This window comes from Talpa europaea (genome assembly GCF_964194135.1).
Source record: "Talpa europaea genome assembly, chromosome: 12".
In the NCBI taxonomy this organism is placed as follows: domain Eukaryota; kingdom Metazoa; phylum Chordata; class Mammalia; order Eulipotyphla; family Talpidae; genus Talpa; species Talpa europaea.
This window is the reverse complement of record NC_140079.1, coordinates 54588304-54603793: the sequence shown is the minus strand read 5'-3', so window position 1 is coordinate 54603793 and position 15490 is coordinate 54588304. Positions and strand designations below refer to the sequence as shown.

Sequence of the window (15490 nt, the reverse complement as noted above, 5' to 3'; positions counted from 1 at the left end):
TTCAACCACTACTTAATATTAGGTGATTCATCAGGGAAGTTATAAAAATATCCTATGTACATATATATGCACGCTAGAGGCATTGAAAGTCACCAGAAATTTGAAGTTTAGTGTCTCAGCATTTTCAAGCTACTAAAACTCAATTTAAAGCATCTGTCGTTTCAATTTGGATTGGCTCAGTTATTTGAATAGATGATAAAATCGAGTTGTCTTGGGGGGGGGAACCTCACTCACCTTCCCTTCCGTGCCAATACTCACAGGGTGAGAAAAGTTTGGGTAGGAACCAGCCTTTGTTGCCATTACAGTTTCCAGAGTAAATGTAATTAACGCCCCCAACCGCACCCCCTCCCCCACACCCCACCATGCCACAGGAATAAATGCACTGTCTGGGCTAGCCTGCGATTCGAATCCATTCAAGTGCCTTGGAGCAGCAGCCCTTCAAGGGTCATCCTCAGAGTCCAAGTGGCACCTCCTGGAAGGTGGCGCGGAACAAGCATGGGTTTGGCCAGACTTGGGCTCTGCCCTCTGACCATCCTGCCACCCCATCTCTTAGCTGTGATAACTCAGCACCCCTCAGCCCTTTCTTTCCTCCCCACTTCCATTCAAGCCAGGAACGGTTAGCCACCCCCAAGCCCGGTGCTTTTCATTATTTCCCATGAATTATCCCAAGCATTAAAAAAGTATCTGGAAAAGCAATTTTATCCCAGTGCTTATCCCTGAAAAATAATCACTGCATTTTCTGTCACAAACTGCTTTGGGCCTCTGTCCCCACGAATAACCAACTCGACGGCCGAGGAAAGCCACGGTGAAGCATGAATGGGCCCCGCGTCCGCATCCCCACTAGCTTCTTTCCACGGAGCGGCGGTGCCAGCTGAGCAGGGGAAGGGTCTGAGCAGGAGGAAAGAGCTGCTGAAGATGGATGGGCTGAGCAACAGCAAACACGAGCCGAGTCTGAGTTTCTCTGGACTCCTCGGTGGCCATCCACGGGGCCAGGCCCGCAGGCAAAGCAGTGACGAGCTGTCTGCAGGGCAGGCATCGAGCCAGGAGTGTGCGGTCGGTGACTTCCTCTTCCCACTCGCCGATCCGACTTTGGGACAGAGGCGCCATCTCACTTGTGGGTCACAGAGAGAAAAGTCAGTGCAGGCTGTGTTTCCAGGAGAGGGAGGCAAGGAGCGGGCGCCATTGCACATGCCACTTCTCCTCCCTGGGTTCGCGTGCAGGAGGCACCAGAGTGGCCGGCGTCACAGCACTAAAAAGAGGACTAGCACGACCAGCAGGACCGCAAAGAGGATGGCGATGGCACACCACTGGCGCCGATCTGGAAGGCACGGCAGAGGTTAGGCTCTTAGCAACGTGACAGCCCCCGGGATACATGTACATGAAATTGAAGGCAACACCTTGAAGCCAAAATGGGACAGGACATGCAGATGATGGTGGCAGAGGATCTTGAGCCTGCCCAGGTGCCTAGTAGCCCTAATGCTACTCTGGCCTGCAGTACGCTGCACCCCACCAGTCCCCCAAAAGTGTGCCTTGTAATAAGTATGTACTTTGTGCCTCACATCTTTAATTAAAATCAGCGGCTTAGCTTTCTGCTGGCGGTTAGCGTATCTCTGGAAAAGGTGTGGGCACTGTTTTCACAGATCAAAGCCCGACTGCTTTAATCTCCCACCAAAGTCAAATTGTTTAGTTCAACAATAATTCAGTAAGAGTCATGTGATTTCCTCAATGAGCACTGTGGGAGGATAGAAAAGAGATGAAAACTACTGCAGGTCACTTCAGGAAAGAAATGCAGAGCTGAACAAACAGGCTCTCGTGAGCATGTGCATCGCTAATTTTATACCACACCCAGTCAGGTAAGACTGCTTAATCAGTAACTGTGATAAATCACTAATGCAGCTTATCTGCAAGCGAAAGTGGAATGTCTCTTCTGAAACTTGCTGTCCTACCAGCAATTTCCAACAGGTACAGAGGGTAAAGTGGTTCAAGTGCATCTAAACAGCTGAGCGCAAAGAGTCTTGGAGGGGTAGGAGGGGGACCCACAGGTTCCAGGCCCTAGTCCTGACTACAGTTCCCTAACTCTACAACAGCTGCCTCACAGGGCTGTCCTGAGAACCTAGCAACACGAATATCCCCCCTAAATTTCAGGGCTTTGCGATGCTTGGGGACAGGACAGCCATCACAGGGATGGTTCTTTAACTTGGGTCCATGGAGGAAGAACATGCATGCTTTCTATAGATGAGCCCTGCCTTTCCACAAAGGGTCAGGCTGACATGAATTTTGCAGGCCTATGAAACTATAAATCAATGGCTAGAAGAGTTTATTTCAAATAGAAATACGAAAGCATACTGATGTTATTTGAAAGTTTATTTGAAAAGTTTATTTGAAAGTCTGCAGATTTTACACCATAGCTACTGAGAAGTCGCACTGAAAAATGATCTGAAAATCAGAAAATAGATTGCAAAACTTTCCACAAAGCAATGCACTTCAATTATTTAAGTATCATGAATAGCACAGTCTTAGAATTTGCTGAGAGAATGGCACCAAATGATGGCAGGTAAAGGGAGCACTTCCTTGGTGGTGATGGCCTTGCTCTACTCAGATATACCAGAAACTCACTGAGCAAGTGTGACTATGGAGGAGACCCCAAGTTGATCCACTTCCGAACCAGGACTATTCCAAAGGCCTGGAGAGCAGATGTGGCCCACCCCCTACCACATTTTTAATGTTTTACTATCACTTCGATGGTCAAACATTGCCATCTATTTAAAATGTTTATCATCATTTAAACTGCTCTCATTAAAATGATTAGCTGATACTCTTCCAGAGCAAAGCGATCATGTAACTGCTTCCTAACCTCCCCCAGCCCCAACTCACACATAATTCCTGCTGCCACTCTCAACCTCAGGTTTCCAGGACTGAACCAGCTTTCTATCTCAATCCCCTGCCCTCCTCCCATTACTTTCTCTTCTGCAACAGCATTAAATAGGAGTTTTCATCAAGGGAGAATATCCATCACGAGCTAGCACATCCCAGGAACGCTCTTTTAAAGCCATTTTCCTTTGAAGTGGTAAGCTGCTTCTGTGAAGCATGAACTAGGTAACCCCAGGGAGCTGTTACCCCAGCAGACTTCTCTCCAGAAGGGGCGGGTACCAACCACAAGGGCTTTTGTGACCTCAAGTGAAAAGCCATAAACAGCTTTGCAAGCTCAAGAGCTGCCTCAAAGTCAGAGGGAACAAAGGGAACTCCAATGAGGGTTCCCTCTCCCCAGCCCCATGTGTTTTCCTCCCCTAAAGAGAAAAGATGAACAGCATTTTGGAAAGTGAGAGGAAGAAAATCTTGGTCTTTACTCAATGGAATAAACTCTCTGGTTAGGACAACAAGATTAGTTTCTCTCTGGGTCACTCAGGAAAATAAGTGTATCCTGGCTGATTTCTGCTCATGGAGCAGCTGGCCATGCAGGGCCGAAGCTGTTGCACTAACTGTGTGTTTGCTTCTCACCCGATCAAACTGCTCTGTGTGTGACCCTTTCTTCATGTACAGGTTTGATTAAAATGCAGTCAACTTTCCCCAAAGACATGGAGAAGAACAGAGACAAATCCAAATTGCTTTGTTGTCAAACTGAAGCAGACACTACCAAGCCAGAGGCACTTAGCGATTTTTCTTTAGGGAACGAGCAAAGATTAAAATGAAAACCACAGGCAAACTGTCCAAACTGAAGGGCCTTTCAAGCTAAATGCTGTGTCCTGGCTCTCTTTCTTAGACAAATAAAGCTAAAGTTCTTACTTTGCTCCCCAAACTTTTCTTTTGGGAGAAAGTAGAATAAAGCATCAGCAAGCCTCCGAGCTATTTATACACACTGAATCGCTTATCACAATGCAAGTGCTTACTAAATTATTCATACCCGGAATGCTGGGAAACAAAGACACAGTGCATCTTTGTTCAACTACTCTTCCCCAAACAAAACTGCTGCTGAAGTAGCTACTTGACTTCTGGACTAATACATACACTAGTGAGAGCCTCAGTGTTTAAACTGGTTATATAATACTTCATTAAAACATTTTTTTTTTTTCTCCGCAGAGTGGGAGGGAAAAAAAGGAAAGACAGTAGGGTATCAGAAGACTGAGCAACCCTCTCTCTAAGTATATCAGTGATGAACTGAGCTGGGGCCTGCTCCAGGCAATGAAGAACATGCTAGAAGCATAACAATATTTGCCCCTGGTGAAAAAAGGAAATAAGCCTGGCTATGAGCTTCTTTTTGTTTGGCATCTAACAGGTTCTTTGCTCCTTAAGGTCATCTTCTGCCTGACTAACTACTACTTTTTTTTTTTTTTAAAGCAAACATTTACAAAGTATTCACACACAGGAGACACTATTAAACATCTGTATTAATTATTTCATTTAATCCTCACAATGACCCTAAGAGTCTCCCCCACCTAGTTTGTTTATAGACAGGACTGAGCCCCAGAGAACTGCTAGGCGACTTGATGATGAAAAGCAAATATACATGTATGTTTAAAGCTTGCCTCAAAAGGCTGAATGAATTATCAGGTCCTCTACTATATACATGAGAGGAGGAAACCAAGAGAAGAGTAAGGTGGCAAGAAACACGGGGAGTTCCAATGGGGAAGGGGTGTTCTTGGTCAGGAATGCTAAAATTACTGCAAGGAGCACCAGGTCCTCCCTTCAACAAGTCACCCCCACCAAATAAAGAAAAAAATAGCGATACTAAATCTTCTTTGGTTTAAAATTCCTCGTGGAATAAGGGAGGTGATTTGTAGTAAACACAAAACAGTCACTAGGACACATCTTTCTACAGTGTAACTGACGTGAAAATTGTCACTTCTTCATCCCCATACTGGTGCAAATTTGCTGGAATTTTTTCACTATGGAAGTAACTTAGAACTATTTAAATTAGATTTGTCAAGACATCGTATTTGGAGGTGATGAAATCAGTCCAGGAGAAACAGTAACTGGCTTCTAAATGGTTTAAAATAAGTTCCCTAGTCTTCCTTCTCTGACCCCAAAGCATCAATGACATTGTACCACAGCAAGGGTCTGAATGGATACACCTGGCAGAGAACCCCCACAGGCTGTTTTCTAGAACAAAGCAAGAATCCTTAAGCTTCAAACACCATACATACCACTGGTCATGTGAGATACTTTTGCAAGTTTCTTCATCACATTGTCCAATCGAGACTGGGTGCTCTCCAACTCATGAGAGAAATCATCCAACATGCTAGAAAGAGAAGCAGACACAGAAGTTGCAGGTCAGCGCAAAGTCTCGGCACAAAACTGGTCATGGGGTTAAGTCAGGATGGAGGTCTCAGTTTCAGCAAACTCAAAATGGCAATGTTGGGATTTAAGTCCCCAATCTATCATCCCACATCCTTGGAACAAAATATGTGTTTGATTTCAGAATTTAGGAATTTTTTTTTTTTAAAGTAGTAAGCTATATAGGCTGTATATCAGTCAACATACCAACAGGGTCTGAAGCTGTCCTTCCTGTCCCCACCCCAATTAAACATTCTTATTTCTGCAGAGAAAACAATGAGGAATCACAGTCAGCTGCAGTCAGTATAGGTTTTTCTGTGATATGAGCTTGCTGTAAATTTAAAAAAAATTTCTTTTAATGTTTCAGAGCTTTCCACATTTCAGAATTACAGACAAGGTAGTGTGGATTTCATAGAGTGATACAAATTTAGTGGCAGCACAATGCAGGAGAAAGAAAGCTCTGTGGAATCGGCCAGCCAGTCCTTGCCACCTGCTTACCTCTCGGCCTGACACAAGGCACCTGACAACTGTTCGGGTTGTTTCCTCATCTGTAAAATGAGTCAGCTCTATCAGCCAGCTTCCCGGTCAGGGTCTTGTGAGCCCCACGGTATGTACAGGGCACTTTAGAGCAATATGAATTAAGAAATGACTTTAATCACACAATAATCTCTTTCAAAGCACTCTGCTTCATCATCAAGCTGGAAGTCCTTAGGACTGGCTGACAATCCCAACAGTGCTTGCTTGCTTCACCTCATTTGCACCCAGAGAGAAGCTGGGCCTCCCTCCCTCTGGGAGGCTGATACTATTTGCCTCCAAGGTGCAGCTGGGGAAAAAAAAAAACACACAAAAATACTCATATTCCAACAGTTAACTTTGTATTAAACCTTCCAGGCTTTTTAATTTGATTAACACATGTTGGTGAATATGATGACCCTGAGGATAGAAGGTAATGTACCAATTAGTACCAGAGGTTTTATTAAAAAGCTTTATTACTCTGACAGCACTGATAGCGGCTTGAAATGACAGTCTTGATCTGTGCCCATGTGGGGCACCTGACAGCCTTGCAAGATCCAGGGCAACCGACTCCTCATTAATGATTAAATAAACCCCACACTGACAGCTCCATTAACAAGTCTTTGTCCCTTTCCTCAATTTTCAAATGAAAACATTTTTAGTTCATTTTAGATCCTGGAAGCATCTTGGCCCTGCAGCTGGGAGACCTACCCAGTGAGTGCCAAAGGCTGAAAAACAAGAGCTCCCTCTGTGTCTGGATATGACTTTTCTTACCGAGGACAAAAAGGGTAAGTCACCCACTCTCCAGCCAAGGACAACCACTAACCAAGCTCTAGCCGGGAGCTAGCGAACACAGAACTGTCCAGAGAAATAATGTGAGTCCCATGTGCCATTTTATATTTTCCACAAGCCATGTGAAAGAAAGTAAAAAGAAATAGGTGAAATTAATTGTAATAATCTGTTTTGTTTAGCCCAAGACAGCTAAAGTACTTTCACTTCAAGATGTAATTAATATAAAAAAAATCACTAATAAATTATTCTATCTTTTTTACACTAAGTCTTCAAAATCTGGGATTGTCCTTACACACAGGGCACGTCCCAGTGCAGACTGGCTGCCGCACGTACTCAAAGGCCACACAGGGCTTGTAGCTACTGTACTGGACAGCACAGGCCTAAGTCCAAGAATCTATTTTTAGTCAAAGTCATACACACACACAGTGTAACGAGTCCTAAGAAGGCTTTTAGTAAAACACGGATGTTTCCTGTTCCCTGGGGCACCTGCTTGGCCCTGCCCTATTCTCCCCGGGCCTTCTCTGTTTTCGGAAGGAACCTCAGGGTCTTGCTCTCTCAGTCTTTACGGGCTGAGTCACAGCTACAAGAGGCTGGGTCGCAGCCCTTGCATCCTTCCTACCCCTCCTCCCCTTTCCTGGGTCACAATCTGATGCGATCACATCCAGGGGGGAAACATTGTCCAGAATGCATGCTCCTCCCAGCGGGGATTTGGGGTGTGGATCCACCACTCTGACTTTTCCTCTGCTGGCTGAGGATTTAGCCTCCTTGGTCTCTTCAGTCAGTAAAACCCTTCATCTTCCTACTTTCCAGATCTAAAATGTTACAGTTGTTGCTTCTTATTCCAATAAGAATGATTGGAATAAGAATTATTCCAATAAGAATCACTGCTTCTTATTCCAATAAGAATTATTCCCACATAAATTTCATGTCCTTAAAAAAATCCCTTTGCTGTTGTTCTAGTAAACTCTAGGGAGGGAGCAGACACAAAAGGGTGTACTCCATTCACCACCTCTAGCTAGAAGTCTGTTGGGGTCTCTCCATCCTAGTCAGGCGGCCTCACTAATGGAGCAGCTCGGACTTTCCCATACCCCAAATCTGGAGTTTTAGGTTAAGAATCCATATTAGATAGAAATTAAGCAAGAACACCTACATTCCTGCTATTCCAGCTTCCAGATTTGGACCACCACGGTTCACTATCTGAATTGCAGACAGATGGGCCTTCCACAAACATAAGCCTGACCCACGTGATCACTGCTAACACAACCCTCATGGGTTCCCAAGGACCCTCCAAATAATAAGTTCCTACTCCTTAACATGATGTCTCGGGCCTCCCTGATCCATCCTCTATGTCTCTGTCTTATCTGCTGCAACTGTCCTCTCAATCCCCGCACTCTGACCCTTCACAGCTGCCCTTTATTTCTCCTCCCATCCCCTGGCTGCTACTACTCATCTTCACCTTCTTCTTATCCTCTGGCTTCAACTTCCACGAAGTTGGGTTTCTCACAGTACCACACACTCGTCTGTCACCACCGAGCAGCTAGCATTCATTTACCTAATGTGCCCTCTACCTAGTCAAGGGTCAACTCTGATGGCAGAGACACTGTCCACTCCTCCCTGGGTTACAACTGACAGCCAGCCCCCCCACCCCCGCCCCAGAACACACACCCAGTATGGATGAACATGTAACCCGTGAATGTAACACTGAATACGAGATCAAGATAGGAGAGTGTCTGCAATCTCCTAGTGGATGATCTTATTCTTTTTCTCCAGATAAAATGTGTAAAGTGGTAAAGGTATTATATGGTAGTGTAACTTAGGGGTTCTGGTTTTGGTGTCAAACATCAGAGGGCAAGAAGAGATTATTCTCTAGGAGAAACTGATCAATCCAGTTTTCTCGTGTGCCTTGTTTACTTGTGTGAAGGGATTTTTTTTTTATTATTATTATTAACTGGAGTTAAATTTGTAAATTTTTTCATAAAGGTAAAAAATAAGATACAGAATAAAAAACTTTGCTCGCTGCAGTGGGAGAGTTACAAGATGATGAAGTTAAGTTAGGTCACGTCCGGTCCTCTTCAGTATATAAACCTCCAGAGGTTACACAGCCACATCTGTTTCACATTCCCATTCATGACACTTCAAACGTCTACTCAAGGGGATGTGTACCTGTCTAAAAGCAGTAATAAAAACACTTTTGCCTAAACCCTGTTGAAAATTTTATCTATAGATTTGGTTCAGGTCAGTCTGTAAAACAGAATAAAGCAACAGCTATAATTAAAAAAGCTTTTGGCTTTAGTAGCCATCTAACTGTCAGGCTTTCTAAGGGTCTCACAGGATGATTTTCCGTGCCCAGCCCCCCCAGCTTCCCCGAATATGAGAAGGGCCCCCCCCAGCTTCCCCGAACATGAGAAGGGCGTCTCTAACTCACACTGCCTGCTCCTCCAGCTCCCCTCCGATGCGCTGGGACATGTTCTTCAGCACCCCGATGCTGCCAGAGACCAGCTCCAACTGCTCATCCTGCTGTTCCACGATCAGCTGGTGCCAGAGAAATGGGAAATAAGCAATTAAAATCCATCTTACCTGGTTCTGAGCCCAGCTCTCTAGCAGCTGCTAGCTTCCTTGCCAACTTGGGACAATTCGCATTCAGAAGCAAAGCCCAGAAATCAAAGGACCAGAACGTTGCCTCTGAGAACACGCTGATCAAAAGGCTGGTTTGTCAAGCTCCTGCTATTTCCTGCTAATCCAACTTCTGAGCAGTCAGCAGGGCTTGAAACCACTTAGAGAGATTTACTCCAGTTGGGTGAAGTCTAACATGGGGACGCAGTGGCTGAATGTGCATGGGCAGTGGCCACTGAGACAGGGCGCTCGGGAAGAGGAAGCCCACGCCAGGGCCAAGGTCTCCCTCCACAACAGACGGCCACAGCTTACACACAAGACAGCAGAGGGCAAAGCTCTGCCTGTGGGAAAAATCACACACACAGTCCTTTCCTCCCTCCTCAAGGACAAACCGAGGCCTGTGGCAGTAAGTGACTCAAGGACAACTACTGAATGATATTTACTTTTAATTGTATAAGGCTCCTCACTTTTTATCAAAAAAAAAAAATCATGCTTAGTTAATAGCAATTTAAGTAGACAACTGGTTAAACTGATGTGCTAAAGGAAAAAGAACACATAACTTACATGTATATTTTCATTGGATAGAAAATCCCTGAATCCCTACATATATTATTATTAGTTTCCTTTTATTAACACAACTACACGTCAGAAGAGCACCTTTCCTTCTACTCCTAAACCTGTATCAAAAGAATCATTTTTATGTATACTAGAACTATTTTCAATGAACAATCAAAAAGTGCTTTTTGTTGAACAGAAATTTGAGTATACAAGAGGCTGGGGAAGCAGTAGCGGTCTTTTTAAAAGTCCATGGCCGTCATTAGTTTTAGATGTTCGACCTGTTTTTCCCAGGAGACCTAACCGAGCTTGGTTCTTCTGACACAGCCATGCTCCTTAGGCTCCTTAGCCCTTCCTTCGTGTGCTCGGGCCCAGGCGGGCACAGGTGCCACAGGGTCAGCTGTGGTCCAGCTGCCTCGTTAGCAGGAAAGCACCCTGGCTGGCAGAGGATGGAACGGCGGGGCCCTGCCTCCAGCACCCCGTCCTCAGCCATCATCTTCAGGTACCTGTTGTTGTGCCTGCTGCTCCTCGATGAAATGGGAATTGGCTAGCTGGAGCTCGCGGTCCAGGCGGCTGTATTTATCAGTGGTTCTGGAGTTCCAGTTCTGCCCACCACTGTCTCCCAGCAGGGCCTGTGGGTGTGGGGGTAGGGCAGAGGGTTGGGAGAGACAGTTACCATCGCTGACCAAGTGCTCCCCTACAGTGATATTAAGAGTTCCCATATTACTCATCATCCATCCCTCAGACCTCCACCCCCGCCAGTTCTGAGGCAGTGGTGCAGGCTGGTGTCTGCGTGGTACCATTTAAGGACTGCCAGGAAGGGCCCTCTCCTCTCTAGCTCTCCCAAACGGGCTTTGCCACATTAAAATACAAATATCAATTTTAAACCAACAAATGTCCATCTGCACAGTACATTATTATCTAACACTCCGTCTCTTAAAGGCCAGCTCTTCCTAGCCCCTTGAAGTCTCAGAGACTCAGTTTCTAGTCAAACTAACTCCACAGACTTAGTGTCCTTTTTATGTAAGCATTACACAGGGAAGTTTTTGGTTTCTTGAGGGAAGATGGTTGGAGCTCCCTAGAATGACAAAAAGTTAAGTCACAGCTCCTCACACACAGAATTTAGTCTATGGATAAATCCCAATGTCCTTGAGTTGAACTAAAAGGCTATAGGCTTTCAGCTGGGAACTAGGAACGGCCACTATGGGTGCTGGACTCGCATAATCAGGTCCCACAAAGCAGCATAGGTTTTCCCAGTATGTATCTGAGGAAGTCTATAGTCAGGAAAGGGTAAGCCAGGAATGTCTTCCTCACATGAAGACCCAGGTGGGGATGTGAAAGCCTGTTTCCAGCAGCTCTGACTGCACTCCACAAGGCTTTCTGACTAGCAACAGTACAAAGAAACAGAACAGGCTGGCAACTGTGACTCTGTCCTTGTAGAGTTGCCCAGTTTTCTCACCAGGTGCTTTTGATCTCTGTATCTGTTAGAAGTCTGATTTCTTGGTTCTCAGAAAGCCTTGAAAAGCCCTCCATACCAACAATGACCTCCTGTCTGACTTTCAGAGGTGAATCCAGTCACACAGTCAGACTTCAGGGGCTCATGATGCAGAGCACAGGCTCTGAGGTGGTTATAAGTGGACCGGGACTTCGGAGAGCTTCAGAGCCCAGGGCCTCAGTCCAGTCAAGGGGCCAGAGGGTGACTGTCTCTTCTGTACACTAAAGATTTTGTGGGTGACTCTGTCCCAACCTGGTTTAGAGATTTCAGAGATCTGCTCATGCAGATCCATACTCCCAAAAGCTTTATGGAGGTAGTGACAGCTGGGGACAAGTGGCAAGACTTTCAGGGTCAGAAACAGGCTACAATGCATCCTTAGGCTCTGAACCGAGAACTGGGCTTCACCAGGGCCTCTGGGCTCATGGGGCCTCCAGGCTGATTTGTTTTGGCTTATACCATGGCCTATACTTAGCTGGCAGTAAGTTAAACTCTTGGGTCACCTAAGCTTTATTGTAAAGTTACTTAGAATTCATCAGTCTGACCTCCTGGGAGACTGGGTTTTGTTTGTTTGTTTGCTTATTTTTAAAGTTTTTAAAAAATGTATTTATTTTCCACATAGAATAACTGGGGTGCAGGCCAGAAATGTGTATTTGTGTGTGTGTGTGTGTGTGTGTATGAGACACAGAGAGAGAGAGAGAGAGAGAGAGAGAGAGAGAGAGAGAGAGAGAGAGAAAATTCCCAGAGAGAGTGGGGAGCAGAACAGGCAGATCTATTAAATACACTGCTGAGTGGAGCAGTGGGAGAGACAGGAGGTCTGCTGCCCCATGTGTGGATTGGTTCCCCGGCTGGGGATCGAACTCGGGCCTTTGCAGTGGTCATGCTGAGACCTAACCCCTAGGCCACCAGGGAGCTCCTGGGAAACTGTTTTAACTGGAAAGAGGATAAAGCGGGGCACTGGGAGCAGCCTGACCACTACAGTGCATGAAATACTTGCTCTTTACTGCTTGTGATTTCTTGTGCTTTACCAGAGTCCTGCTGTCAGGAATATTAATGGGACCACAGAGCTCACATCCTGTCCATTGGGCTGCACGACTTTGTACTATGTAGATGCAGTTATCAATATTGTTGGGTAAGTTCACAAAGATACATGAGATGATCAGCTGCTATAGCTACTGAAGTTTCAAGGACTAGTCTCATACAGCTTTTATTTTTGATGGGTCAACATCTGCTTTGGTATCTGAGATTAGGGTTCATCATTTGTTTATAATAAATAATAAGAACTGGGCCTCCACTCAAAAGAGGATGAAAGATTTAACCAACATTAAGGTAATTTAAACACAGTGAAGGCTCTCAAAATTTATGTGTGTGTGTGTGTGTGTATCTCAAACAAACAGGTTATTTATTTATTTTTAGATTTATTTTTATTTATTTATGCATACAAGAAGTGGGGTATAGGCTGGAGGTGTGGAGGGTGAGAGGATTCACCAGAGACAAAGTGGGGAGCAGAACAGTCAGATCCACTGAAATACACTGCTGAGGGGAGCAGCAGTCGAGACAGGAGAGGTCTGCTGTACCATGTGGGTCAGCCCCCTGGCCAGGGACTGAGCTCAGGCCACAGTGGCTGGCAATAGCTTGATAGTGTTGAGACTTTAACCCTTGCGCCACCAGGGAAGCCCAGGCAGGTTTATTTTAAAAAGGGAAGGGACATAAAGGACACTTGCACAGACATAGGTAGGAAGAAAGAGCTGCCCCTGAAAGGGATAGGATTATTAAAATAGAGGCCTGCATAGTCACAGGCAGGCAGGAGAGCTGCTGCCCAAATTTAAATATTTCAATCATTAAATGGCTAATGAATTCTATGGGTAGGCAATATAAGAGCAACTAGAGATTAAAAAGAAAAAAAAAAGACCACAACAGTCTTCTTTCCTCATTCTCAGGAAGCATGGGGTCTGGTAGAGAAAAGGACAACTAAGTAATTATAGCCCCAGAGAGCCTGCTCACAGGATGGGCTCACCAGGAATAAAGTGGATGGCTGTGTGGTGAGGGCGTCTGAGCATGAACCCAGATGGGCCAGTGTCATTTCAGGCTCCTTCAGCCCAAGTAGGTCTTCTGCTAGAATGCATGATCCACAGAAGGCAGCATCTTTTAATTCAAACATCTAATCATGTATTTCTTTGACTTATACTGTCAATTCTCATGCATACTCACCTGTCTATTTTTCCTTTCAGCTAATGCCTGCACAGATGAAGTGGACATCTGATCCTTCATATCCTATCGAGGCAAGCAGAGACCAGAAAACAAATGAAAAAATACTTGAAAAACATCAGGGTTCACGTTTACACACTAGCAACACACACACAATTTATTATTCATTACAAAAGTAGCATTCTTTGGCTTTTATTTGCAGACTTAACGGTAAAGGGGAAAAAAATAAAGAGAGCGCTGTCCTTTTAAAAAGAGATAACCTGGATAATCAATCTAAAATAGGAGGGAAAAAGAAAGGAAACTAGGATTCCTGGGTACCTACCAGTGACCAGAAACACTATGAGACTCAAACTCACATTATCACTGAATTTTCACAACGATCCTGTGAAGCTAGTACTGACCGTGGGAGTCTCTCTCTCTCTTTTTTTTTTTAATTAATTTATTTATTTATACAAGCACTGGGTACAGTCAGAAGCACGGGAGGGTGAGAGAATTCACCAGAGCCAGAGCGGGGAACAGAACAGGCAGACTGACGAAATACACTGCTAAGAAGAGCAGCGGGCGTGGCAGGAGAGGTCTGCGTGCCATGTGGGACCCTGGGGCTGCGGGCAGCTTCACAACCCAGTGCTCAACCGCTGCGCCACCGGGGAGGCCCAGGAGTCTCATTTTTTGCTTGAGAAGGAGCCCTAGAAAGGCTAAGTCACCTACTCAAGGTCACAAGCCAGTAAATGACCAAATGGGATACAAGCACAGACATCTATATGCAAGGGCGAGCATCTGTTTGTATAATACATGTAAAAACTATGCACATCAGGATAAAGTATAGTTATCACTAAATATCAGAGAATACTTTGGTGCTGGGAAAGCTCTAGAATGCTTCTGGGTGCTGCTGACATGAATATGAGCAGTTAATATATTCATTAGACTATATCCTTAGAATACATGCACTTTTCTGTACTGATGTACTTTAAAAATATTTTTTAAAAAATAGAACACCTGTACCCCTATGTTTACAGCAGCACTATTTACAATAGGTAAAACCTGGAAACAACCCAAATGCCCAAAAATAGATGACTGGATCAAGAAGATGTGGTATATATACACAATGGAATATTATTCAGCAATCAAAAAAGATAAACTCATGCCATTCGCAGCAACATGGATGGAGCTAGTAGGAATTATGCTCAGTGAAATAAGCCAGAAGGAAAAAAAAATATCACATGGTCTCACTTATAGCAGGAATATAGGGGAACAAAATAAGACATCAGTATAAAAAAATAATAACAGTACAAAACAAAACACAACAAAGCAAAAACAGACAATTATAAATCAGAGACATACTGCAGGGGAGGAGGAGGGAGAGGGTTCAGAAGGAGGGAGGGAGGAGCACAGGGGACTGAGGTGATGGTGCATGGGTGCACTGGTCATGGAAACTCTGTAGGGACTACACCGGAGGGGGTGGGGGGAAGCAAATATTGTTTAAAAATAAACAATGATGTAAAATATTTAAAAAAAAAAATAAACAGTTTAATTAAAAAAAAACACTACAGTTCCCAAACAATGAATGGAAGGCAAAGTGGACTAACCCTTTGGAAATAAATTTGGTGCTTTGTATCAAGAGCCTCAATATATTCACTGTCTTAACCCAGTAAATCCACTAAGAGAAATTTATTTTGCGGAAGTAATATAAAATATATGCCCCAACAGATAAGCAAGGATGCACACAGCAGTGCTATGTAAAGAAAAGAAAGATAAGCAGCAGGCCCAAACACGAGAATAGAAACTGACAATAAACCCACACCATGTAGTGTTACACACTAGACATTGTGTTTAGGCAACGTGTTCATCCAAGAAACAATTCACAGAAAAACACAAATGATCAAACACGAAAAGATACACTGACCCACATTAATCAAACAAGTACAAGCTAAGAGAGATTTTCCCCAATGAGATTGAGAAAAATGAAAAAGACTGGTAACACTTAGTGCTGGTGAGACGGAACCATGAAATACAGAATCCAATACTGTGATTAGAAGTATAATTGAT

The 15490-nt window shown here is 44.5% G+C and overlaps 1 protein-coding gene across 1 annotated transcript in view; it reads right to left on the bottom strand.

The window, feature by feature from the left end:
- Positions 1 to 1241: 1241 nt before the first annotated feature.
- The window catches only part of STX6 (syntaxin 6), a gene marked incomplete at its 3' end in the record, with an annotated part of 38486 nt that continues 24237 nt past the window's right edge, over positions 1242 to 15490 (bottom strand). Inside the window, exons 4-8 of the mRNA XM_084248871.1 lie at positions 13448 to 13510; positions 10251 to 10376; positions 9002 to 9108; positions 5142 to 5236; positions 1242 to 1318 (exon numbers count right to left, since the gene is read on the bottom strand). Coding sequence (XP_084104997.1) covers positions 1242 to 1318; positions 5142 to 5236; positions 9002 to 9108; positions 10251 to 10376; positions 13448 to 13510 — 468 coding nt within the window. The remainder of the gene's footprint in view (positions 1319 to 5141; positions 5237 to 9001; positions 9109 to 10250; positions 10377 to 13447; positions 13511 to 15490) is intronic.